Raw genomic sequence first — 27,353 nt, 5'->3', positions numbered from 1 at the left:
TTCTAATTTGGTTTGGTTTTGTTGGCACATTCCTGCTTTCATGCGTAAGTCAGTGGAAGATGGAACATTTAAAAAAAACGTTGCAGTATTGTTGCATTCAGTTTCACACAAGATACGTGTGCCTCACCGTCACACATTATTGCAGGAGAAATGTATCTTTATGTTTCTAGACAGAAAAGTAGTTAACTAAAAGATCCATTTTCTAGCTACCTAAACGATTGTTTGGTTCTCGAATTGCGGGGCTCGCTTTCCGGTGTTACCAAGGGACGCATGGTCAGCCTATTACGTAGCGCCTCGATCATAGATGTGTATCACAATGTCTTGCAAAAGGGTCGTTGTTGTTATTGACATTTGACTTAGAACGAAACACCTAATGCCAATTTTGGGAAACAACATAATACTACGAAAATTCCCAGGAAAATTCCACCAATCTGCATGTTTGTTATTTTTTTGTGTCAATAATTTTGGAAGAATATGTGCCATATACATTTTGGTTTCTAAAAATGTTCCTCTTTGAGAAATTGGCGTGTAAATTAGCAACTAACAACGTATTCAACCGCATTAGCATCACAAACTGGCGCTGGCTTGGAAACTTGTCCTCTATAACACCACGCGGGGAGTTCAAACTGATTTTCAAGTGAGCGGATTTCCTTTCGATTCCAATGCTGTGGTATTAAACTGTGGCAAACGAATGTCACCAAATAGTATGGTATCGATCTAGCCTTGCTGTTAAATGCCTAACCATTACCCTCACAGTGACGTGGAGATAATATTTCAACGTGATCGTACATCCTGTACACGTGAACGGGGAGCATATCTCATCTCAGGTCGTGTTGTTTGCCGTATAGAAAGAAAAGAAAGAAAGAAAGAAGCGAACCAAAATCCAAATGAAGAATGATAACAACATCCAGCGTACACAACAAACACATTCGGGAGCAGTAAGGAGTAAAAGGGAAACAAAAATCTCAATCGCGTTTTGCTGCAGAAACCGCTTATATTTTTGCCGGCTTCTAAACTATATTTATTGGACCGTTTTTGAAGCCCATTTCAAGAACGCAGACGATGACTCACGGACACAGTAAGGGTGCGCGCGCTGGTATCTGTTACACGCGTAAGTTAACTTAAAGGTTAGGTTAGGGTTGGTTGTACATTTACCACATACATTAGTTATGAGTTATATGTATTTATATTTATATATTTATATGTATAACGAGGCTGATGGTGACAAAACAACAGATACAAATAAGGTAACCATTCATAACGTTAGGGGAGGTTGTGTGTCCGGGGGGATATTACTAATTGCCCCCCCGTTCGCTACCGCTGCCGGTTTTCAATTCCACAATACTTTGCCTGAATTCTGTAGCAGCCGGTTATTATTCCGCCTTTAGAGCTGAAGGTAGGCTGAACATGGTCCAACGCTTAAACTAAACGAAATGATAAACGAATCAAAATAATAACGTAACGAGACATAAGCGGAGGGAGGGGGAGAAAAAAAACGTAACAAAACACATACTACCCCGCACGACCCGATTATTATACACGCATCTTTTGGGTCTGATCAAACGATCACGAGTGAGTGCAGCAGTTGGGAAATGTTCTTAAAAAACGATACCATGCTTCGTTCGTTTGCATTTCTCGATTTATCACATCAACTTGGGTGAAAACGGGAAGGATAAATCCCACACATAACACAGCTGCTGCTTGGTGTAGTTCCCGTGGGATTTCCTTTTCTTTTTTGACACAGTTTCCTCTCTATCTCTTCCCTGATCGTGCGTTTGTTTTCTTTTCTTCTCTCTCTTTGTTTTTGGTTTAATTGGCCAGAAATTGGAACACATACACATATAATAATAGCAAAACCATTTCAAAGACTTCCTCGCACGCTCCCTCGATGGTAATAATCACATTCAACTAGCGGCTGTCAACTGTTTGACACAAAATCATGATATGAAAAGCGAATCTCGGGTGTGTCAGTGTGTGTATGGGTGTGTATTGTTTTCAATTCATTTACGGGAGGCGCAGGAATCGTGGCCCTGACGGGCGATCAACATAAATCAGCCCCCTTACGCACTATTATGGCTGTCCGTGGTGATGAGCCTGGGCCTGCTGGTCTGAGTTCAGTGATTGCTTTCTTGTTTTATGTTTCTTTTAATTCACAGTCCGATGTATATTATTACCTTAATATTCATGCACGTAAAAATCTGCCCATTCCCGTGTCTGCCCATCTGCGCTCTGCACGTTCTCTCACTCAACGACACCTAAATGCAACAACTTAAGCAAAGGGAGGGGGATATAGACTGAAGTGTAAAACAGAACTATTCGACCAATCAGTTCGACTGATACTTGATACCGTCGTGTTTCGTTTGATCATTGCAAACATTTCTACTGTTTGACGGTGTGTGTATCTGAGTTGTGGGGGTTTTGTTTGTTTGTATGTGATTATCACACTTGCAACACACAGATTGCATTAGCGTTTCGTGTTGGTGCGGCTTTCGGCAATTCGGATAAGTGGGCAATGGAAGTGCAAATAGCGAAACTATAAACAAGAGTAAACAAAAATAAAAGACCTATACGTTCTTCCTCTGCTTTAACGTGGAAGAGGACGACGCATCTGACTACGAATCGATTGGTAGTACCAGTAAACATATTAACGTATCTCTCTTTGCAACTCAGGGGAATAAATAGTGTTGTGAACCGGCAACATCTTATGAGTTTGAAGGCGCGATATCACAATCGTCTTCTAAAACCCACGAAAACACATAACATTATTTTTACAAAGCAAAATAAAAATATAGTCTCTGCTAAATTTTAGCTTTTCTCCATTCGGTTCTGTAACAAACATTACTATGGATCGGTCGAAACTATGGTTTAGCAAGTTGGATTTCTTTGAATTGCTTCTTTTAAGGAAACTTGCAATAAAACAAAATCGTACATTCGCCATCGTACGCGGAGGTACAGACAACAGGTAAGTGAAATAGCTATTGGGTGATGTGAGAGCGAACTTTCATCCATCGATACGTGAGACGAACATATGTTTGGAAACGCAACTGTTTTGGTGCAGTAAACATTCCGCACAAAAAATACGCCTATTCGAGCTCAGGAACTGTCAATAAATGACTACAATTTGTGTGTGTGTGTGAGAGTGTGTAATAAGACAGTCAATCAACATATTGCTATATCGTCGACACATCGATACATTGTCCTAGTTTGGCAAGGAGATGGCTTTAAGGAAGTATCTACGAGCGGTTCGTGCCGGAACTAAACTTGCTAAGCGAAGAGTTACAATCAGTGTAGGAAGATAAAGCTAAACAAACACAGTACACTAACAAGTAAGGATAATCACCATTGCTCTGCAAATTCATTCAGCTGCTGCTAAATGAACCCAGTTGCTGTACACATGTTGTTATGTTTATTATGTGATGGTATTCTTCTGTTCGTTGCATTCACGGACTGACTTACGGGTCTTGTTATTGCAACATAATGTGTGTGTATGTGTGTATGCAGTTTAGCAGATCTCGTAATAATATACACACCCAACAGTCGAGGTCGCGCCGTTTTACACAGAGTAATTAAAATAAATGTTCCAGTATGGGAGTGTGTGCATGTGCGTGTATACACGATTGTTAGATTCTGATTGCAGTAACGGTGTTGTGGACTTCACCCCACTTTTGCACAAGCAGTAAAGCAAACATCGAAGCAACGATATATTGAATTTAATGCTCGTATATGTAAATAACCAGAGGCGAACATAAATACCCCCCTATTCGAAAATAGCACAGGCACAGTCTTGTTGACACGCATGGTCCGACATATCTGACGTTCAGCTTTTGAATCAATTAATAAAATATAAGGTGACTACTGTTGCGCTCAACAAGACAATGGTGCCCTCACAGGTTGAACGATCATTGGCCACACGTTGTAGAGTGAAGCTCGCGAAACGATACTGCGACGCTGCAGCATCGTATCCGCGCGTTGCCGCTCGCCCGCTCGTGCTGCTCGCTATTGCTGCGGATGTGCAAATGACGATGACGATGATGATGATGGCGACCGTAGTGTGGCGATAATGACGGACGACTAATGATGATGTAGCGCTCCGAGGAAGTTGCTGCTCGGCTCACTTTGAATCACTACATTTACGGCCCACAGGGTGGTGCAGTGCGCTGTATGGGGCCACGGCCATTTGTTTTTTTTAGTTGGTTGCTGTGACGACACTTCCGCGAATAGCGCGTGTAATTGTTGGTTTGTTGGTAACGATGATGATAGAGTTCCAGTAGAATGGCACCAAAGGCGAATATAATGATGAAGGGATACCACACCTTTGACGTAAACGAGATCATCGCCAGCGATCGTTCACCATTATGCTTCTGTTGTAGTCGATACCGAAACGCAGGTGCCAATGGCAAGCAAGCACTGTTGCCTCTCCGAGTTCAAACCAGATTGTACTCCTTTAGGTTGGACTGAAGTATCGTGTCCTTGACAGCGGCGAACACAAACCGTATATTTTCGGTGTCTGCAAACGACGCGAGAGGCGTACGGGTAGAAGTTAAAAAAATAAAACAATTATTAGCGATTTACAATTTTGGAAAAATGTGTGTGTGTGTCTGAAGGATGGCGGAGAAAGGGGAGCGGGAAAAAACGAAATGAAAGTATAAAGCCAACTTAGGTTTAACAATCGAATTCTTTATTCGTAACGTGTGGTTTAAGAATCGTGGAGCGGCACCAGGAACTCGTTCAAAAGGTGGCGCGTGCGCGCACGTGAGGAAATATAAATATTAAGTTTGATTTGCTATAATTTACGCGGCTTGCTTTTTTTATTTTCTTACTACTTTGAAAGCTTTATCTGACCCCTCTGCTCGGGACGTCGATAAGAAAGAAAGAGCGAAAACGAGATTACGAAATTTACTAACAACGGCTGTGTGTTTTTTTTTTTATCAATCCTTTTGGGACATGCGTCGCCATAAGATATACTAATTTTGACGAGTGCTTTTCTTTAAGCCAAATTAAATTCTTTCAGAGCAGTTTGCATAATCGTATCCTTTACGGCGCAGAACACGAGCTTAATATTTTCCGTATCTGTTTTGTGCACACGCGCATTATATAGGTTGACGATGGAAGAGAAGTAATTTATTTCAACCGATACCGTCGAAACAAAGCGAGAAGCAATCCAGTGACAGTTTGGTTAAAATATGTGAGCATTGAGAATATAAAAAAAGAAAAAAAAATAGAAATAATTCAGTAAATTATACGTTTAACTTGAACAAGTTTGCTTCTTCACTAAATAAAAACAAGCTAAGACAATCACGCACACAAGAACCGGATCTAAACAGAATAGAAAGTCAACTCAAATCTAATTACAAAAGCAGCTGTTAAAAGTAAATATTGTTAGTACGGTGAGATGAGAGGGAGGGAAACGATATACGTGTGAGAGGGAAACTTACCTGTCGCGCAAGTGAAATGTGAATAAATTATTTTCTCCGAATCGGGATTTAAGTCTACAAACATGCGAAGTATAAATTCTCTGGCAGCTATTGCATCTCTTTGTGGTCCTGTATGATCGTGAAAGATATGCGAAACAAATGAATGGACGTGACATTGGAAAGCGATAACTCTCGGCGGTATGTTTCTACCGGGAGCACAATCTTAAAAATACATCGTACATCGTACAGCTAAACTATTTGCTTCGGAACTGATGATAGTTTATGAGCCACGAGCGACAACCACAAATAAATACCAAACGACACAATCAACTTAAGGGCACCCGGTCAGGCCCACAGAGCGATACGGTTTCTAGCAGTATATAAGGCTACCTTTAATCATACAATAAAATGAAAAAAAAAAATCTTGACCTGTGGCGCAAGTGAAATGGGAGTAACACATTCGATCTGGATCAGGATTTTCGCGCAGGTAAACTTTCAAAATAAACTCGCGCGCTTTCACGTCATCGTGCTTCGGTCCTTCGGACGTGATTATTGGAGAGTTTCGTAAAGAAATGTTATTAACACATGCAAACATGCGTGCAGTCGCACGCATTTATGCTTAACAGTCTAATAGCCAATGCTCAACTTACCATCGTACTCGGGGAAGTAGTCTACCAAATGCGAATACATGATCTTCTCCTCGAGCAAATCCTTTTTGTTCAAGAACAGGATGACCGACGAATGTTGGAACCATGGATACGTAATAATGGTCTTAAATAAAGCTTTCGATTCTTCCATTCGGTTCTGTAGGAAGGAAGGAAGAACATGTTGTGAAACAGCTGTAACGCGTGAAGGATTATTTAACCCTCTCGTGCGTACTTACCTCATTTTCGGATTCGAACAGAATCTGATCATACTCCGACAGTGCAACCAAGAATATGATTGATGTTACATTCTCGAAACAGTGGATCCATTTCCTTCTTTCAGATCTTTGTCCGCCGACGTCTACCATCCTGTTGGTGTTGCCAAATGGAAATAATGTCAGCCATGGTCATTGCAAAATACAAAGATGTAGTTAGCTATTTGTTTTTGATGTTAGGGCACATACGACACCGATGGTTAGCCACACATTTTTTTCGATCATGAAGAAGCGCATTCGGTAATGTTATTCAATAATACACAAGCACACAGAGAAACAATGATTATATAAAGCATGCTATTTCGTTACCAACATAAACCAAATTGTACAAACATGAGACACCAAATATGGCTGTGTGTATATATATGGCATATGAGAGATGACTGGTTTTATTTAGAAACTTTTGCCCCCATTAAATGATCGTCTTAGATAATGACACCGATGATTCCAAAGCATTTTGTTAGCATGAGATGTTGTTTACCTATATACATGATGATACCTGTGTTCATGATGGATCTTAGTTTAATCGCCCCGAGAAACCTACTCAATCCCACTCATACCACTTATAGCGTACCAATATACTGTGAAGAAGGATGGCTCAACGAATCGAGGAACCCAAGCACCCTGGATCAAGCCTCACAATGCACACCATACAGTAAGGCCCAGGAAAATCAGCATACAAACAAGAAATTACGTACGATCGCTGTCTAGCTTACAAATTTTGCTTAATTTTTTCACCATCTTCCCGCAAACAATACATCCTAGCGAAATGTATATTACACAGACGGTCGATGTTGCAGAAATCGAACACTTTTAAGGGCACATAGGAAACGAAGTAAATTGTATTGTTCATACCTAAAGATGATGCTATCCAGATCGAATGGATACTCTAAAATGCCCGTTGTCGGTGCCCTAGCTCTTAGAATGTCTTGTTCAGTCGGGAGAAAATCTTCCGCTTCGATACGTGCCAAATCGCTCAAGTAGCTAGATAAAGAACGGGGCAATAGGAATGAGAACCAACCGGTGGATATTACTAGTTCGATTACAATCATTTATCTAGGAGGCATTATTTAGTTCTGTCTTTGGAATGTTTCTTAGAATTGTTCTCTAGCGCAGTAGGTAGTATAGTTACATTTATCCGTTGGATTAAACGATCTGAGCGATTACGGATCTTCATATGCAAGCTATGTTTGTCGTCGTCACTGTTTCACTGCAGTAATTATTAATGTCCATTCAATAGAAAAATGTTTAATGTACGTATTATCACTTTTCATCTGGATAGTCGCTGGACAAACTGATCATTTGTTAATTCATGCAGGGGCGGATTATGCAAAGCGAGAATGGTAAATTAAGTTCATTCAAGGACCGTGTTTATGCGTGTGTAACGAACAGAGTTCTATGTGAGTTACTGATGCACTCAATATGCATTACAAATATGAACATGACAAACTCAACGAAGCATAACAGAAGAAATCAACTGTTGAATGGTCATAGAAAAAAGGGGTTAGAAAAATAAGGAATGTAATTATTTGAAGACAAACACAACCCAACCGACCGCACGAATCTTCAGTGCGCATGCAAACGTAAGAAAAGACACACATAAAATGAAAGGAAAAAAAAAACACATGAAACCACAGACAAGACAGAAGTAACAAGGAGAGACCAAAGCAGTTCGAAAATTCGAAAAGCTTTGCTGGTCCGTCAAACTCTACCTAAACCGAATTTCCTCCAGATCGAAGGGATACTCGATAATGCCGGTCGTGGGCACGCGCACTCTCAGAATGTCCTGCTCCGTTGGAAGATAGTTTGGTGCTGCGACACGATCGATCTCCATAAGGTAACTGGATGGTGAAAGGAGACGACAAATGAGGATCGGTTAATTCGGAAAGCAAACCTAGACGTGATATCCTGGTTCCCACATGTGTGTGTGTTTCATTATGGCACGTAAACAAAACGTTTCTGGAGGAAAAAGCAACTTTTTTTAAATAAATAATACATCGTTGAAATTGATCGTGCAAACCAATTGCAACGTAGAGTCAAAATATCAGTAAACTACCGATAACTGATTCAAAATATTAAAACGGAATATATTGTTGGAAATTTTCCAAAGAAGTAATATTAAAATTCCCTGTTTTTTCAATGTCGAGAATTTCCCAAAATAAAATAACATAGGGTATTTTTAGGAGGGAATTATTAAAAAAAACAGAACTAAAACTCCTTTAACGGGTAGCTCAAGCGTTAGGAATAGAAACTACACATACTATTTGGCGGAATCTGTTAGCTGATACTCTCTCCTTCGGTCGTAACATTCCTGGATGCCCGCATCGGCCCATAAGTCTTTGATTGCTTGAACGTATGGCGGTTCGAATGTGGTCACTGTCTCGAAGTCTACGCTTCGTATTAGCTCGGCATGCTCCTACAATGAAACAGAATAGTACAAAGGTGGCCAGTGAGCGTTACTATTATTGCATCACAGGCTGGTAACAAATGTCACCGGATCTCAACGCGCGACGTGTCGCGGATGATCAAGCATTGACCGCTCAACCGGAGCCCGCGCGCGCGCGCTTTGTGTACACTTACGATATTTGCCGGATCACTGTACAATATCTTCAGCAGATCCATCGCTCGTATCATCGACTGCATCGCCATGAAGATGTTTTGGTATACTAGTTTGATGAAGCCCCGCTTGTCCTCGTCCGAGTAGCCACTGCCGTGAATAATACGCATCTGCTTGATGAATGTTGATTTACCCGATTCACCAGTACCTGGGGAAGGTGAAGAAAGAAAACAGCCATTAGAATCTGTGTGCATATTGAGTGTAGTACATTGGCGGCCCTCATCGGTGGGTAGTGTTTGAGCGAGCACAAACATTTACGTATGTATATGGTAGACGCAGAGACGATCGTGGCGATCTGAAGCACGTGGCATTGAGAATCTATCTCGCAGCAAAAATCAAAACATAAAACAACTAGTCATCATCATGTGCCATCTTATCAACATCCAATGCAAAACGAAAGGAATCCCGGCACGATCGCCGAGCAATGGGAGGAATAAGAAAACTACAGTAAACATCAAGCGTCGTGGCACCGTACATCACCATCGGAATTATGTCGATCGTGTCCACCTACTTTTTGCAATAGTGTGTTCCAACAAATGGAGAGTCAAGAAACTGTAGAAAGTATAAGAATCAAAGTTCGTAAAAGGAATAATGAGAGTCAATTTAAAATTACTAAATATTGTTTTTGGACACACATTAATTTATAATTTTGTCGCCATTTAACATTTGAAGGATATGATCTTCTCATGACCTAAAGCCGGGATCTCCATACTACGGACCATTTGCGCTCACGCTGTCACGGCATATTATGTGGCTGCCTGACCATGTAAAGGTTAGAATATTTTATAGACGCAGTTAGTGTTTTCTTATCAAAACGCGATTTGAACGTTCGCCCATTAGCTGATCGTAACGTCAAAATGGCCCTCAACAATATTATTTGCGACCTGCTAAGTGAAGAGTTTACAGACTCCTGATCTATATAGATCAGTGCTCTCCAATCTTTTTAGGATTTGAAGACCACTTGGCTTTGAAAATACATTTGCCGCGGCCCAAATCCATTAAGGGCATAGATTTTGAAGACTTTGTTCAAAGTTCAAACATATGTTTTAATCTTATTCTAGCCATTAACATAATGCCACGGGCCATAAGTGGTCCACAGACCACAGGTTGGAGACCCCTGAACTAGAGAACAACCGTGGGGATAATACATTTAGATCCACAAACATATTTTATTTTATTGTATGAATGCTTTGTAAATATAATTGAAGGCTATTACATGGACTAATGTTATTTTTACAATTATTGGTTTTTGGTTATTCAAAAATATTTGCAACGGTGAGGTGGTCAAACTGAGAACTTCGACCAACGGTTTTCCAATGAACGATTGAGCCTAAGCGTTAAACTGATTTAATTAAAGCGCGACGAAAAAGCAATGCCCGCAATAACTTAGCGTGCACTAATAAACTTTAGCCTTGAAAATACGCCAACAAACCTGAGAGTAGAGCTACTAAGCACGGATCAAGCGATCTTCTAGTGTAATGCTAAAATTTTCACCCCATGACGGTAGACGACATTGACCGACACCGATTGTACACTGTCTGAGTTGAAGTGTCACTTTTGACTATGTGCATCTTTGTAAAACCTATATGCATCGAATAGCGCCACACGACCATACTCTCGCGCAGAAAAAAAGGAGCGAAAGACGCGAAACAAGCACAAGAAACACGAGTTGGCGGCCGGGCGGACGGCCATAGATACATTCAATAAGCGCGAGACGATGGTCAACGATGTTTCCCTATCGCAAACGTACGATAGGGAACGATTAGCGTAATGTGCATTTAGCTAGCTGTACGCTAATGATTTGTTTACTCTCTTATTGTCGACGACCACCATCTTAAGGTTGCGGTTCTTCTCCTTATCCCTTCCTCTCCTTGCAGGTTCGTTGTGTTTGGCCGCCTCTGGTCACATTATTTTCTTCACATGCTCAACCACATTCGACAACTTTGTTCGCAATTGAGCGTTGTTTCTGTTGTTTTTTTTTTGTCTGTCCTCTTCTCTTGCACATGGTTAAAAGTTCAAGCGAGAGGTGCTAAACAAAAGGAAAATGTGTATCTCTAAATAAGCCATATATGATGTGCAGTTGTGCGGAGCGTTGTGATCAAATCGTTCGATTCGCTCAAGCAGCAAAAAACGGTCATTACGGTATTTGGAAGTATTGATGGTGTTACATACACTCACATCTACATGCTCGAGCCCGCATACATACGAACAGGGGCTCATACAGACACACAGCTCATATTCAACGGAGTCAGCTCGTCGTATGTCATATCATGATAGAGGAAATTGCCCATCAAAGAGCCATTCATGAAATCCCTCATTCACAGTATCGGCAGAGGCGATGCGCGGGTCTGAATGAGATTAGCTCATTATGGGTCCTCTCCGGATTGGCGCCTTTAAAGGTGGGTGTGGTATGGCACTGGAGCAGTAATTACAAGCTGCCATTAGACCCCTTGCACAGGTCATTGTAAAAAAAAAACATGTTTTCCTGTTCGCTTTCCGCTCTCCACCTTATGCATGCCCGCCACCTCGACTCTCTGGTAAAGCGTTTCTGCTAAAACGGACAGTTTCATTGACACTTTAATCAGAATTATGTATCGCCCATAATTAAATGCTGCAAGCATCTATTCATCTTCATCTCCCGCCGCCCTCCTTCCGCAAATGCTTGCGAACCGGTGAAAGCACAAGGAGTAAGAAGCGCGTGCTGGGTAGAAACTGGTACACACCATCACCAACACCGCCGCCTGCCTGCTCCATCGCTTGGAGCGATCGAACTGCGCGCGGTGAAGAGAAAGAAAGCAGCGAGAGAAATTTTTGGAAGAACCGTTCGAATCAATGACAGTAGGGATCCTCCACACAAGAACGAACCCAACGAAAATTGCAATGTATGTATGTATGTATGTATGTATGTGCTGTCCGTTGCAGGCATGCGCATTGCTGACCAGTGAGCGATTGGCTCCCCGGTCACCCGCGCCCAACACCCTGGCATTACAAACGTCCCACCACCTTCACCTTCGTTTGCTATCCATTTTCCTCATCCGAAGTGTGACCTGTGTGAGTGTGTGTGTGAGTGTGTATGTGTGCATCTCATTTAGTACGCTGTATTTTTTTCTCTCCCATGCATGCGCCTCACATACATATCTTTGGGCCCCAAAATGAATGAACGGAAGTGAAAAGAGACTCGCGGCGGTAACAAACTCTCTCACACACTCGTTTTTCTCCTGCTCACATCTTTTGGAATTGGAAGAGGAAAGGTAGGCCAATGAAGGTGATATTTTAAAAGAAACTATCGTTTCATGTGTGCCAAGCGACACATTTAAGGCAACTTCATGCCAAACCACGCAAGAAAGTATACGCATTTCATCGTATTTGCAGTAAGACCGATAAAGGCATCATAACATGTCTTGATAATGCACACGGCTGGATTTTTCTCCATAGTGAGATGGCAGAATGCAAATTGGCCTACGTTCGGTGAGCCAGGGACTTTCGTGTCTCACGACTGCTCTCGCTTGCGTTACAAGAACGCGCGCGACCACCAACGCCGGAGAGAGTTGGATATTGTTTTAGCGATGAATTTACGCTACACTTGTGGTGCAAAGCTGGAGTTGAACAGAAACATTGTTCCGGGAGAAAAAGGATCCTTCCCAGGCACAGTTCTTGGAGAATGGAGACGCCTGGTCGCTTATCTTGTTATTACTGCGGTCGTGTAAATTGTTCCGCACTAAAATGCATACTAATCTGAACCATTTTGTTTTTTGTTTTTGTTTTTGTGGCGATTAGTTAACTTACCCAGCAGCAGCAGCTTCAGCTCCCGTCTTGCATCGCGCTTGTCTCGTCGCAGCTGCCGCTCAATCTCCTGATTGATGCGCTTTTGCTCTTTGGCTTCCTCAGACAGGCAGCACTCCATGCTGGCGGCGAGATTGGCTCACGCTTCCGGCGGCGGCGTTGGCGTCGGCTTCCGTTATCCTTCGTTTCGTTCTTGGGCGGCGGAACGGCAGGGACCGACGACGACCCAGCTGTCGACAGGCGGGAGAGGATGCGATCGTGAAACACTTGCCACGCGTCCGACGATTCAGACGATTAAATATGCTCCAACCGGGAACGATCACTACTGCAACACACACGCACACACGCACGCACTCACACACACACACACAACTGAGTGACCGCTATGCTCGTTCTCACACTGGGAAGAATTGGCTCCGGTTTGTTGCTCCTACTTGCCTATTGCTACTTTCGGTTCCGCTGTCGTGGCCGCGAGTACCGTGTGAGCACGTGCTATATCGACATGTGCCCCCTTGTGTACGGCCTCCTTCTTCTTGCAACCCCAGAACAACCTCTTTGCTTTTACTGTCGTGGCGGCAACGGTGGCGCGGCGGTTACGCGCGGCCGTATATATTATTGCACTAATTCAATTATCACAAAATTCCACCACTACATCAACACGCGCGGCGGCAATGGTTGATCCGTTGTCTTCTTGTCCCTCCCTGTGCGTGGGGGAAGGGTAGTGGGAGGGAAGGAGCTTGAAGGAACGATGTATATGTTGCTGGAGAAGGGGCGACGGCCTGTGGTGCGAGTGATTTTTCGTCGAGAAAATACCGAGATTCTCAAAACCTCGGATCACACACCACCGTATTTAGAGGCACTCCGACACACAATCAAACGTGCACACACACAGCAGATACACATAAACACGCACACCTACACACACATACACAAACACACAGGCGCGGGAGTGCTCGGTATTTCACTTCCGCCGGTCGACGTAGGGCACGGCCAGCGTGCAATCAAGGGCGAAGTTCGACGAAATCAGCACTACACGCTCTCGCTCGCTCTCTCTCTCTATCCTTCCGTGCAGCACAGTAACCCGGGGTGGTGCCGGCGGCGGCCTGTCTCGCTTGTAGATGTATCTCCGCTGGGTTTGTGGTGGCCTGTACTACCACACTTCACCTCTGCCGTCCTGGCTTGCGTCTGCGGTAGGTTCCTGTTGCCTTACTCTGTGTGTGTGGGGGGGGTAATGTCACTGTGCTACCGCAGCAAGTGAACGGAAGTGCACCGGTGAAGACGTATCATCAAACGCGCGGGCTCCACGCAACAACGGAAACCATAACCAACGAAAACTAGATTGGAGAGAGGGAAAGAAATACAATAATGAGAAGAAACATATTAGTGATGATTGAAGGGAGCAAATATGATGATGATGATGGTGGTATGACGGAAAACTGACAGATGATGAGCTACACTCAGCGCACGCACAAATCAACGCCTGTCTGGTGGCTGTTGGCTTAAGCCAGAGGATGATGAGCAGAGCGGACGGGAAGAAACAAATAAGAGGTGGCGGTGGCGTGCGTGATCGATCGTGCGATCGTCTAAAAACTGCCAATCCCACCAACTGGAGCAGGAAAAGCAAACAGAAACTAACAAGGTTTGGACCGGCACACCAAGGCACAGTAACTGAGCAAGCAAACCAGGGACGATTGAGTGGAACAGTCTGCGGTCCCCACTAACACTGCGCAGATGGATGAGTTCTCCAACCCAACAACGCACACACACAGAAGCACGCACCAAAGATGCACCAAAGATGGCGTCTGCAGTAGTGTATCCTATCTATTCCGAAGCGTTTAGTTGATAGGACCCACCACTACTCGCCCACCATTACCAAAGTAGGCTTTGATCACTAGCAGTATGGCTGAAGTCATAAACGGGAATTATGATCGCGATTATTCCTCCAGAAATGAATCGCTCCAATTGAATCTTCGCTAATGGAAAACCACTCACTTCCCAGTGAACGAAAACACAACCGAAGATTTAGAGATCTACGTTTTGAACTCTGCTGCAGTCCTAAAAACTGTACGATAATCTCACAATTGAAGAAAATTACACACTTTCCGAAACACGCAAGAGAGTGAAGCTTCCTTATGAATTGTTCCACAAGATTGAATTACCAATGAGCGATAAAAACAACTTTTTTAAAGATATTGCTACAAAGATCGCTGTGATCGCCACAAACTGATCGCTCGCACCAAACACACCTTAGGAGATGAACAGCTTGGAACACACTGAACGCTCCCAAACACTGGAGAACCCCAAATGACGCTGAGAAGAACACAGTCCGGCGGTGACACCAAGCAGGTACGTACTGGAAGTTGTCGCGATTCGCGATGCTCTTTTATAGGCTCCGGCTCCGGCTACAAATTAAAATGCATCGATTATTGGTTCCACGGGGCTCGCGACAGCCACACCGAGCTGTCCTTCCCTTGTGGGGTGTCTCTGCCGAACAGGACCACGGACACTGTGGTTCAGCTTTCCCCCTCGCATGCATGGACACCACGTTATTGCACACATAACCACGCTCCCCAAGGAGCCTGATGGGGCAGGAGTGGTGGGAGTGGTGCTGGTGGGGAGGGTGTAGTGCCGGTGGTCCGATACCTCGAATCGCATCGCGCAAGGGAAGGTCAACATTGCGCGAATACACACTCGCACAAGCGTTCGTGGGTCTTCCCTTCTGGACCTCCCCGGGCAGAGGAACTATATTTCCATTCTGGCCGATTTTCTTTTCGTGAGCCTTACATACACGTGAGCCACGGTTTTCACTTTTTCGCCGTCGTTGTCAGCCAGCGGGTTTGCCTTGCGAATAAGCGAGAAGCTAAGAAGCCACAGCCGGGTGGCGCGCACCACACCACTCTCCAGCACCCCCGTCCATGCTCCGCTGCAACGTCCTGCCTTACAGATTTAATTTAATTATACACACACTACACACTTCCTGTGGTTGGCGGTGGTCACTCCCATAGCGTTTGGCACGCTTGCACGTGACCGATGCCCGGCCTTCTCCTGCTGTCCTTTTTTTCTCTATCAAAATCCTTCGAAAGTGGATTAAGGCACCGGCGTTGTACCAACTGGAAAGTGGACAATTTGACACCGAAAATACTTGAAAAGCGATGCTTCTTCGCGCAGAGCGATCGGTTTAGGTGAGACTTCTTGTTTACAGAGCTTACGCGGTTCGGTATTGATTCAAATGCAGCGGTACCGCATCTTACGCAACCACACCACGACCGTGCTTCGAGATTGCTCGGGAAAATTAGTTACGCCGGGCAGAAAGTCAACTGGACGACAGTGACCTTCCCCTTTCCACGCGGCTATATCTTGCAACTCCCGCGGGATCGCAGAAACGCAAATCCATTAAAGGTCTATCCATCTTAATGCCTCCTTGATCGAATAGATCTGACATAACATAGGTACGGCTACGTAATTTATTACTCAATAAGTATCCTATCTATATCCCTTTTGTTTCACGCGGGCAAAATATGTTCGCAACAAACGAAGCGTTTGTTGTAACATTAGCAACATATTACAGGCAAGAGCGGTTAGGTGAGATAGGAGTAAATCAGGCTGTCAAAATCGATATTTTAAACAATCATTTGATTATCAATGCATCGATGACTACATAACAGTATAGAGACATTCAAGCTAGGTTTAAAAATAACAATTGATTACAAGTCTTTCCATGAAGCCTTAAGATACTGCCGCTTTATGAAACTCTTTATTTTGCGAAAAAATACCTAGTAATGAAATTAGCCCGATTACAAGTAAGTAATCGAAGTTGGAGTAATCGAATCGAGGCCATCCAAAGAAAAGCGACTAGATATGCTGTAAGACTCCTACCATGGCGACAGGGCGATGTGTTACCGTCATACCATTCCCGGTGTCTGCTTTTAGGGATTGAGTCGTTGAAAAAGCGCCGTGAGATAGCTAAATGCCTTTTTATATCAGGACTACTTAACCACCACATTGATGCTCCTACTCTATTAGCTACGATAGAATTTAACGCGCCATCTAGGAATCTACGTACACGTCAATTCGTATCCGTCCCTCGTTATAGAACTCGTTTTGGCCAGTCTGATCCTATGTCAGCTATGTGTCGAACTTTCATAAATAACTACGATTTATTCGATTTCAACATACCACAGAATGTTTTTAGAGATAGACTCAGGACGCAATTTACGTAATAATTTTATTTTCAAAATACATTTTCTATTCTTGTGCACCTGTTCTCCCCGATCGATTTATGTACCTTACATAGTCTATAAGCACTAATTTAATTACATTCATGTAGGATCTTCAAGATCCCGATGGATTAATCAATAAACATATAAACATAAACATATAAACAAGCATGCTAACAACCGTCTTAAATAACTGTCTTTAAAAACGAAAATTATTCAATGTCAACTGATTAGGAACATCAATATCCTTGCACAGCTGATACATCCGAGGAATCAATTCATGTAAAATCGACTTTGTGGACCAAATAATATCACGAAGGTATTGCGTAACAAAAAGTAATTCAGTAGTAATAATTCAATAGTAGATATTCGGTCAAGTTTACGCAATAAGCTCTTTTGAAATCCCGGCCAAACTGATAAGGCTAGTTAGAATGCCTATTGCCAACTTCACATGCCAGCTGAAAGGGGATGGAAAACTCTCAGGGCCTTTTGTTGCCACCAAAGGTCTGCGCCAGGGGAACGAGTGTGTAGCTTATTCAACAAGGCACTTAAAAGGGCCATCCGGGACTCGAAGGTGGAGACTACAGGAACCATCTTCTGTAAGTCAACCCAGATCCTGGCATACGCTGATAATATAGAGGCATCATTGGTCTGCGGCACTCCTATGAAGCAGAAGCCTAACCAAGGGATCGAACAGGCGGCAGAGAACCTCTGATTGCAGATAAACCAGACAAAGACTAAACTGATGGTAGCACCACCAGCGGACCTACTAGTAATTCCAGACTTACTTAGAGGTGACGTACGGATAGGTGAACACATTTTTGAAGTCCCCTATCTAGGATCAGAGACACCTATCATGCCGGTCTGGTGGTACAGTCGTCAACTCGTACGACTTAACAACATGCCCATCATGGGTTCAAGCCCTGAATTGACCGTGCCCCCATACGTGTAGAACTGACTTTCCTGCTATGTGTAAAATAAGTCTCTGAAAGCCAACGGTTGTTGTGCTGTGCCAAAGAAAAAGAAAAATCAAAAAGACATTACCGATAACAGCATGGAAGCTGAGTTTGCGCGCCAACCTGTCCATTCAATAGCTTGAGAAAGCTGAGAAAGCATACACGGAGTCTTTAACATTTTAAATGTGGTAACACAGTATTTGTTTATTAAAAAAACCTAGATCTTTTGTCAAAAAAATATTCTCCTACCCCACTAGAAACCCCACTAGACTCAATAGGTCAATTACTAAGATTGTTAAAGGTACTGGCATTAGGTAGATTAAAAAGGGAGCAGTTTCAGCCAGCATGGGTTTAGGGGCAGTTCTAAGACAGGAATTAAGCCAGGTTCTGTTGCTGACCGGGTACGGAGTACGGGTGCGGGATTAGTTCCACCACCGATATGCTTTCGGTATCGGCTCCCGAACCAGTACGGGTTCGGGATCAGTTCCAGGACTGATATGGATGCAGTAAAAGATCTGGCCTGGGTTGAGGGTAAATTCCATGATTGGTACTGATTTGAAAGCAGTTTTAGGAACGGTGTGTGATCAGAGTCAGCCAGGACATGTATGGGATCATGATCAATTCCAGGACCGACATGGGTTCAGGATCATTTTCCTAACCGGAATAAGGGTAGGATCAGTTCCTGTGCCAGTGTAGTGTCATAACCAATTCTAATACTTGTATTGGTTCGGAATCAGTTTCTGTACCAGTATGGGTTCTGTAAAAGTTGTAAGATCGATATGGGTTTGGGATTAGTCGTAGAATTGATAGGGGTTCTGAGTCAGTGTTGAATAAAGTGTCCCTTGGATTTAAGAGGCGCTTGTAGATTGCGTTGTTAAACTTATTTAAAAGTGGTTTAATCTTTGTGCGCATCCTAAAGCTATTAAATGCCTCTAAAATTACATTGCGTATCCTGTACCCGTATTAACAAATAAATACAAAAGAGCTATTATCCAAAATGGTTGTTGACTTGGCTGATTTAGAACTATATGAAGGGTTTTATACGATTAACACAATTGTTGTTTTACTCGTAGCAATATTCCAATAGTCCCTTACAATACAAAAACGAGTAAATATGTAATCTTAAGAATAAAATTGAAGAAGTAGATCGTAATCCATCTGTTGTGGACAGACCGCTGCGTCATCCTGAGGGCTCACTGTTGACTGCAGGGCTGTCATCCTGTGACGTCCTCAGTGAGGATCGCGGCACGAGAATCTCTCCCCGCATTGCGTGTAATTGTCTGCAATAATATTTATAATGTATTCGTATCCGTGTAACTAATATAAACCAAAGATAGTTTAAAATACATATTCTGTTTGTGCCGTACATCGTCCTACGTTGCTACGTGCAGACACAACAGTATCTTAATTTGGTTTGTCCTTATAGGTACCATTGAATAATTTTTAGGAGCTGTTTAATCAACACTCAGATGAACAGGCACCGGAACATCGACGTTCTACTACAGAAATTATTCATTTATGAGTTTTCACTAGCTTGTAAAACCCATTTTAACATGAATCTTTGTTATTGAGTACATAGCCTGAAGGAGCTGGATTCTGGATTGATAAACTTGCAGAATTCCTACGTTTGCTATTGAAAATGTTTATTCTTTCCTGCATATTTTCTAATGAACTCTTGCATACTTATCTCCACCCCTCAAACAAGATAAATAGTCCGCGTAGTTGGCGTTGACTAGCTTATAATGATGATGTCCCATCCTTTCCCCTGCATAGGGTCGAGATCGAAGAAATTATACTAAAGATATTTTAAGGATTTTATTTTTTTTTAAAGGATTTTAAGGAAAAACTGTTAGGGTAAACTTTAATGTATAATCAATAATCCTATGTTAACAGATCAATTATGTACACCGGCAGTCAGCACTAGGTTTACGGAGACCAATTAGGTCAATTCGACGTAAACGAAACTTTGAATTAAAATACGAAAAATATCTTCGATTTAAACTCGATGTTTGCTTATCGCGAATTTATAATGAGATTATGGGAGTTTGTGGTATAATTACAGTGGAACGCCTCGTACGAGTTTATAGCGAACAAATCTAATTGCTCAACAACCATCGAAAGCAAAATTTCGCAAAACGAGTAAAATAATTGAGTATTTCTTTGATTTTGATTATCGCTCAGGTAAATGACAGCTTTGATACTAATCAATCGTTTAATATAAAACTATTGACAGGAGGAATAATGTCCCAATAATTGTTCTGCCAGTGGGGCACATCTATTTGCACATGAAGGCAAGAGTTTTCCCTGCTAATTGCTGCCACTTGGGTGACGACTTCCATATGTATTCTACAAGATGTTCTCAGTTGTAGATGTGATGCCAATGAATTAATAGAAATCTTTAAAACCTGATTTGTGCTGATGTATATAAACCACACAATTTTTTACAATAAAGATGAAACTGGCTTATTACTTAAAAAAGTCTGGAAGATAATGTCTATCTGCGGAAAAACCAAACATTATTAGACACAAACCAAAATAGATCGTTCTAAAAAAGGAAAATATTTTAAAAATACTAAAACAATCGACTACTTTTACAATAACGACAACGATACTTGACTACACATATCTTCCTGATACTAATAATAACAACATTGTTCGTATATGCCCTTTTTATCAGCACATAATGAGTTTTCGTATAATGAGGTAGGTGCTGGTACGGATTAAACTCGATATGAGGGGTTCCACTGTATTGTTTTCTTATGTTTCATACATTTTAAAATAAACAAGGGGTATTCCTATCTCTACGAAACCCGTCAAAATTGACGTGTTGGTTGGTTGCATTTAGTATGTTTAGTTTATTTGTAGCATTTTTCTTGCAAAGGTAAAGTAAAATAGCACTCTGTACCATCCATGATCATAAAAGAATCCCATAAAAGTGGGCTGAAACGGAATTGTTAACCAACTTATTTCTCGTGTTCTTCGAAACACAAACTGGTGTCGGGCAAAATGTGGCATCGAAAGAATATCGGGGCTAATGTGTTAGTGAAACAATAACGACTATCACAATTAATTGGCAATGTGCAGACAAATTTTAATAGAAACCACTACTAATTAAACAACATATGTGTCATGTATTTAGACATATTTAGATTTAAAAAAAAATCTTCTTCTTCTTCTTTGGCTCAACAACCGTTGTCGGTCAAGGCCTGCCTGTACCACTTGTTGGCTTGGCTTTCAGTGACTAATTGAATTCCCCCCATAGCAGGATAGTCAGTCCTACGTATGGCGGCACGGTCCATTTGGGGATTGAACCCATGACGGGCATGTTGTTAAGTCGTACGAGTTGACGACTGTACTACGAGACCGTGACAAAAAAAAAAAATCATGATTTTAAATAATCTAAATTCTTATTCACCCTTTAATTTGACGGGTGCTCAAAAGATATGTACATAAAACATCCCCGTAAACCTAGTGTAATTTATATCTTTTGTGGTCAAATTAATGGACTTCAAAAAAGAGCAACATTGCTTATAGTGATATTGCATGATTGAGGATAGATTACAACCTACATATCATGGCATTTTTCTCTAAATTAGTTACTATGATACACCAACTTTAGCCGAAGCAAATTAATATCCATTTTTAAATCTCCAGTCGATCGTCAAACGTGATCGGGGAAAAATAATTCGTACCCAAGAACGAAACACACAAGCACACACACACACGTACTGGGGCGCACGAACGTTCCAGCCGATAGCCGTATTTTCCCCATGCACACAAGACCCCTCAAACACGCAACGTGGAAAGAAGGGAAATGGGAGGGGGGCGGGAGTTTCCACCGCAAAAGCAAACACACATTTGGCAACGAAAGGGAGCGACGGCCTATTTGCTCCGAAGCGAGGATCTCCACGGATCACGCCAGGAAGGCGGAAGAAGGAGTAGACTGTCCACAGGGGTCTGCGGTCTGGGCAGGGTGTAGTGCACACTGGGGTGAATCTGAGACGCGCTCCAATTCGTTCTCAGTTCACTGTCACTAGCGAACGGTCCAGCCACTCTCTCTTACTCTCATTGAAAATATCCAGAGACTATCGTCGAGTACAGCGACTGGGACTGGCTGCGGCTCGGTATGCGCGTTTTACATCATTGATTTATTTTATCGGGCGAGGCAGATTTTCATCTCATTCATGTTCTCCCGTGCCTGGCTGGCCCAGCGCGTGCTCTCTTTCTCATGCTTGCTTGATGTGGGCTCCCTACTTGCACACAGTACAATTTTTATGGGTATTCTACACCGTGCCGACCAATCACACGTATTGTCCTCAATCCTTTCGCAATTACCCCTGGTGGAAGAACATTGGAATGAGTCTTTTCGTCTCGAACTCTTGTTCGTAACGATGCAACAAAACCTTTTAATTCTCGCTCGGACCATTACCCCCAACAGCAATCAATGTTCCGGTGTTGTCATCTTATCTCACTCTACGCACACACCTCACAACATCCATTCTCACGATACAGTGAATCTCATGCTCACTCTACGCCGTGACTCATTCGGACACAATGCTCGCTGCATCTCGGTCGGCCAGCCAGAACGAAAACAAGCACAAAATGTGGCCCCAAAATGATTTCTCTTAAAAACCAATGGTGGTCATGGCTGATCTGGCCATTTGCTTTGCGGCCCCGCGCATTCGAGTCGATTTTCAGTGTCCCATGAAAAAAAACCCTACTTTTCTCACGCTCATCTCATCTCACTTCCAAAACCAAGATCCGAGGAAATGACAAGCTGATCCCATCGACCTCTACTACTACTACAACTGACTGCATCATCCTCTCCATGACTTTTGCACATCAAAGAACGGACACACATACACACTCACGCATACAGGCACATGCACACACACACACGCACACTTCGACCCGCTCCCACTCGGCACCACTCGCAATGGATTGAGAAAAGGCTGCATTTTCTTACATTTTGCTTCCGCTGATAGCTTGACTGCACTTGTTTCGAGCTTTTAATTTGACACCATCATCATCATCCGAGCCAGCGCAGCCTGTAAGACGATTCCTGCTCGTTGCTACTCCCTTTGCTGCACCCTCCACGGCGACGTTCACGTTCACTTTTGCACAATTTTCATCTCACTTGCGTCGCGCAACTGAGAATCATCCTCGCCCCACGACACCGAAACTGGAGTCGGTCGAGCACAGTGCGGATTTTGCCACCCCGCCCTTGTGTGTATTTTCGCGTAGTTTTTCTTCGCACCACCGACAGGGCGCCGTTGCACTTTTTCTTTTCCCCCTGCGAGCAGGCGCAACCACACTGCCCCACACTGTCCCACACTCCCTGATGGTGCGGAGACGGGACGAGCAGCAGTCGCTGGATGTACCGTGGTTCGACCGTGGCCGTGCGTGCGTGACTGCCTGCCGGACACACAGACGGGTACAGACGGGTGGCGAAAGCTGGTACCAGGAGCACGCATTCACGTACACCACGGCAAGAGGCGCTGCTGTCGACACACACGGGAATACGCGCACGGTTCCTCAATCGGCCATTAAGATGACGCGGTCGTCGTCGCTCTAGCTGGGCCTCGGCGGATCGGCGGATATGTTTTCTGCACAGCTTCGGGGCGTGAAGGCTCCGCAAACAACACGCACACGCGAACGCAACTGCTTCCCGGACTGCACGACCGGATGCACTTTTCCGGCTCGATTTCGTTTGCGAAGGCAGGCCAAAATCGCCACCGTTTTCTTTTACCGTGAAAAGAAAAGACTTTTTCTTAGCTGCTTTTTCTGCGCTCTTCCACTAGTGATGTGCGCTGTGAGCAGAACTGTACAGCTCCATCCAGCTCCGATATGGAACAAGATTGAGATGGGCGCTATCCGCTCCGGCGCTGGGTTGATATTCCCAGCAAGCCTGTGCAGCCGTTTTGTTGCGTACGCAGTCCAGGCGATGTTTTATTTGAAAGAGCGGTTTCGATGTCATTTCAATCGTTCCTCAAAAAATGGTACTGTTACGGTGTCATAACGGCGTCTGACCGCCGAATGAAATCATCGAAGATTCCGTTCAGCTGATGGTAAAAGACTGGTGCATTTTGAAAATACCAAAAAAGCTCATGGCACTCGAAGCGCCACTCGTTTACCTCATAAAATTAGCGTTTTATAACACTTCATTATAAAGCTGTCCTTTTCTTGCAAAGTGTTTCGTCCAACTTCATCTAATCATGGCGTGTAGTAGTAAAAATAGAATGTGAAGTAGCTTCTACTTCTCGTGCTATTTGATTGCTTAAAGCCAGAAAAATATAGAACATGTGGGTCCCAGGAAAGAGCAAAAAATGAAATGAAACACGCCCCAAGTGCCATAAATCCACTAAACAACCACTAAACGGCTTCTAAACGACTCAAGTTCGTTATCTAAACGAAATATAGAAAGACTTCGTTTAGCAGACGCCAAACGACTCATGCATTCTAAAAATAGCAAAAAAGCTGGTGGTGCTCTCTCTGTTGGTGGGATAACCCAACCAGTTGAGCTTCATCGCTTGGAGGAGAGCTTTCTCATTCCCTCTGTACTGTTGTATGGTTTCGCATTGAAGTTATGCATCGCTAGAACTAGAACGTCGATACGATTGTTTAAATACTAAAACTCCAACAGAAACCACCAGCACTGAAGCAAGTGAGATTTGAGTAATGGTCGTTGGTGTTGATACCCATGTATCTGACCACATGACCATTCATATAGATTTTTGCTCAGAAAGTTATAAGGCTATATAGGTCATGATAAGATGAAACTTGTCGAAACACGTTGCAAGAAAAGGATAGCAATATAATGATGAGTTGTAATACGCCATCTATTGATCAAACCAATGAAGCTGTGGAGCTTTCATTTTTTTTCTATGGATATTCAATTTTCCAGTCGTTTAAGCTTAATCTATGGCGCTTGGGAGGTGATGATATGAAAATAGATCTCTGTTTGAGAGAGAGGGGGAGGAAAAAGAGAAGTATATAAATTTTGGTGGAGGAACGTACAACAGAACGTAAGCGTGAGACGTCCGCGCGTGTGTGTACACTCGAGAAATCATTTTTTGCTCTTTCCTGGGACCCACATGTTCTACATTTTTCTGGCTCTAAGCAATCAAATAGCACGAGAAGTAGAAGCTACTTCACATTCTATTTTTACTACTATACGCCATGATTTGATGAAGTTAGACGAAACACATTGCAAGAAAAGGACAGCTGTATAATGATGCGTTATAAAACGCTAATTTTATGAGGTAAACGAGTGGCGCTTCGAGTGCCATGAGCTATTTTTGGTATTTTCAAAATGCACCAGTCTTTTACCATCAGCTGAACGGAATCTTCGATGATTTCATTCGGCGGTCATACGCCGTTATAACACTGTAAAAGCACCACTTTTTGAAGAACGATTGAAATGATACCGAAACCGCTCTTTCAAATAAAACATCGCCTGGACTGCGTACGCAGCAAAACGGCTGCACAGGCTTGCTGGGAATATCAACCCAGCGCCGGAGCGGATAGCGCCCATCTCAATCTTGTTCCATATCGGAGCTGGATGGAGCTGTACAGTTCTGCTCACAGCGCACATCACTAGTGGAAGAGCGCAGAAAAAGCAGCTAAGAAAAAGTCTTTTCTTTTCACGGTAAAAGAAAACGGTGGCGATTTTGGCCTGCCTTCGCAAACGAAATCGAGCCGGAAAAGTGCATCCGGTCGTGCAGTCCGGGAAGCAGTTGCGTTCGCGTGTGCGTGTTGTTTGCGGAGCCTTCACGCCCCGAAGCTGTGCAGAAAACATATCCGCCGATCCGCCGAGGCCCAGCTAGAGCGACGACGACCGCGTCATCTTAATGGCCGATTGAGGAACCGTGCGCGTATTCCCGTGTGTGTCGACAGCAGCGCCTCTTGCCGTGGTGTACGTAAATGCGTGCTCCTGGTACCAGCTTTCGCCACCCGTCTGTACCCGTCTGTGTGTCCGGCAGGCAGTCACGCACGCACGGCCACGGTCGAACCACGGTACATCCAGCGACTGCTGCTCGTCCCGTCTCCGCACCATCAGGGAGTGTGGGACAGTGTGGGGCAGTGTGGTTGCGCCTGCTCGCAGGGGGAAAAGAAAAAGTGCAACGGCGCCCTGTCGGTGGTGCGAAGAAAAACTACGCGAAAATACACACAAGGGCGGGGTGGCAAAATCCGCACTGTGCTCGACCGACTCCAGTTTCGGTGTCGTGGGGCGAGGATGATTCTCAGTTGCGCGACGCAAGTGAGATGAAAATTGTGCAAAAGTGAACGTGAACGTCGCCGTGGAGGGTGCAGCAAAGGGAGTAGCAACGAGCAGGAATCGTCTTACAGGCTGCGCTGGCTCGGATGATGATGATGGTGTCAAATTAAAAGCTCGAAACAAGTGCAGTCAAGCTATCAGCGGAAGCAAAATGTAAGAAAATGCAGCCTTTTCTCAATCCATTGCGAGTGGTCCCGAGTGGGAGCGGGTCGATGTGTGCGTGTGTGTGCATGTGCCTGTATGCGTGAGTGTGTATGTGTGTCCGTTCTTTGATGTGCAAAAGTCATGGAGAGGATGATGCAGTCAGTTGTAGTAGTAGTAGAGGTCGATGGGATCAGCTTGTCATTTCCTCGGATCTTGGTTTTGGAAGTGAGATGAGATGAGCGTGAGAAAAGTAGAGTTTTTTTCATGGGACACTGAAAATCGACCCGTAGGCGCTTTGCCAATGGGGTTTTTAAGAGAAATCATTGTGGGGCCACATTTTGTGGTTGTTTTCGTTCCGGCTGGCCGACCGAGATGCAGCGAGCATTGTGTCCGAATGAGTCACGGCGCAGAGTGAGCATGAGATTCACTGTATCGTGAGAATGGATGTTGTGAGGTGTGTGCGTAGAGTGAGATAAGATGACAACACCGGAACATTGATTGCTGTTGGGGGTAATGGTCCGAGCGAGAATTCAAAGGTTTTGTTGCATCGTTACGAACAAGAGTTCGAGAAGAAAAGACTCATTCCAATGTTCTTCCACCAGGGGTAATTGCGAAAGGATTGAGGACAATACGTGTGATTGGTCGGCACGGTGTAGAATACCCATAAAAATTGTACTGTGTGCAAGTAGGGAGCCCACATCAAGCAAGCAAGCAAGCAAGCATGAGAAAGAGAGCACGCGCTGGACCAGCCAGGCACGGGAGAACATGAATGAGATGAAAATCTGCCTCGCCCGATAAAATAAATCAATGATGTAAAACGCGCATACCGAGCCGCAGCCAGTCCCAGTCGCTGTACTCGACGATAGTCTCTGGATATTTTCAATGAGAGCAAGAGAGAGTGGCTGGACCGTTCGCTAGTGACAGTGAACTGAGAACGAATTGGAGCGCGTCTCAGATTCACCCCAGTGTGCACTACACCCTGCCCAGACCGCAGACCCCTGTGGACAGTCTACTCCTTCTTCCGC

The 27,353-nt window shown here is 43.8% G+C and overlaps 1 protein-coding gene and 1 long non-coding RNA gene across 11 annotated transcripts; one reads left to right on the top strand and one right to left on the bottom strand.

Annotated features, from left to right (window-relative positions):
• Positions 1-974: 974 nt before the first annotated feature.
• Positions 975-23,766, bottom strand: LOC1274760 (guanine nucleotide-binding protein G(q) subunit alpha). 10 transcript variants are annotated; one of them, XM_061652075.1, is made up of 10 exons: positions 22,873-23,743; positions 12,737-14,067; positions 8,914-9,098; positions 8,595-8,749; positions 8,046-8,174; positions 7,189-7,317; positions 6,298-6,427; positions 6,065-6,218; positions 5,436-5,543; positions 4,657-5,070 (listed from the first exon to the last, which is right to left on the bottom strand). In XM_061652075.1, the coding sequence occupies exons 2-10, from the start codon at positions 12,852-12,854 to the stop codon at positions 4,988-4,990; spliced, it is 1,191 nt and encodes a 396-aa protein (XP_061508059.1). In that variant the 5' UTR covers positions 12,855-14,067; positions 22,873-23,743; the 3' UTR covers positions 4,657-4,987. The 10 variants fall into 10 exon arrangements, with proteins under 10 accessions (XP_061508055.1, XP_061508050.1, XP_061508056.1 ...); XM_061652071.1 differs by lacking the exons at positions 4,657-5,070; positions 7,189-7,317 and adding an exon at positions 975-4,507 and having other exon boundaries at positions 22,873-23,766; XM_061652066.1 differs by lacking the exons at positions 4,657-5,070; positions 8,046-8,174 and adding an exon at positions 975-4,507 and having other exon boundaries at positions 22,873-23,741.
• Positions 21,083-23,668, top strand: LOC133392249 (uncharacterized). Its single transcript, XR_009765564.1, has 2 exons — positions 21,083-21,271; positions 21,441-23,668. It is a non-coding gene; the product is annotated as an uncharacterized LOC133392249 (long non-coding RNA).
• Positions 23,767-27,353: the final 3,587 nt, after the last annotated feature.

The sequence above is a fragment of the Anopheles gambiae genome, chromosome 2 (assembly GCF_943734735.2).
Source record: "Anopheles gambiae chromosome 2, idAnoGambNW_F1_1, whole genome shotgun sequence".
Classification (NCBI taxonomy): domain Eukaryota; kingdom Metazoa; phylum Arthropoda; class Insecta; order Diptera; family Culicidae; genus Anopheles; species Anopheles gambiae.
Note: the sequence above shows the minus strand (reverse complement) of the source record. Positions and strands in the feature narration are given on the sequence as shown.

Bases quoted from the DNA above. Each gene is read 5' to 3' on its own strand.
- LOC1274760 (XM_061652075.1), bottom strand. From the start codon at position 12,854: ATGGAGTGCTGCCTGTCTGAGGAAGCCAAAGAGCAAAAGCGCATCAAT. The intron at 7,318-8,045 runs GTAGAGTTTGAC...TTCTTTATCTAG, and splicing joins CTGGAGGAAATTCGGTTTAG to CTACTTGAGCGATTTGGCAC. The intron at 5,071-5,435 runs GTAAGTTTCCCT...TGCACAAAACAG, and splicing joins ACATTTCACTTGCGCGACAG to ATACGGAAAATATTAAGCTC.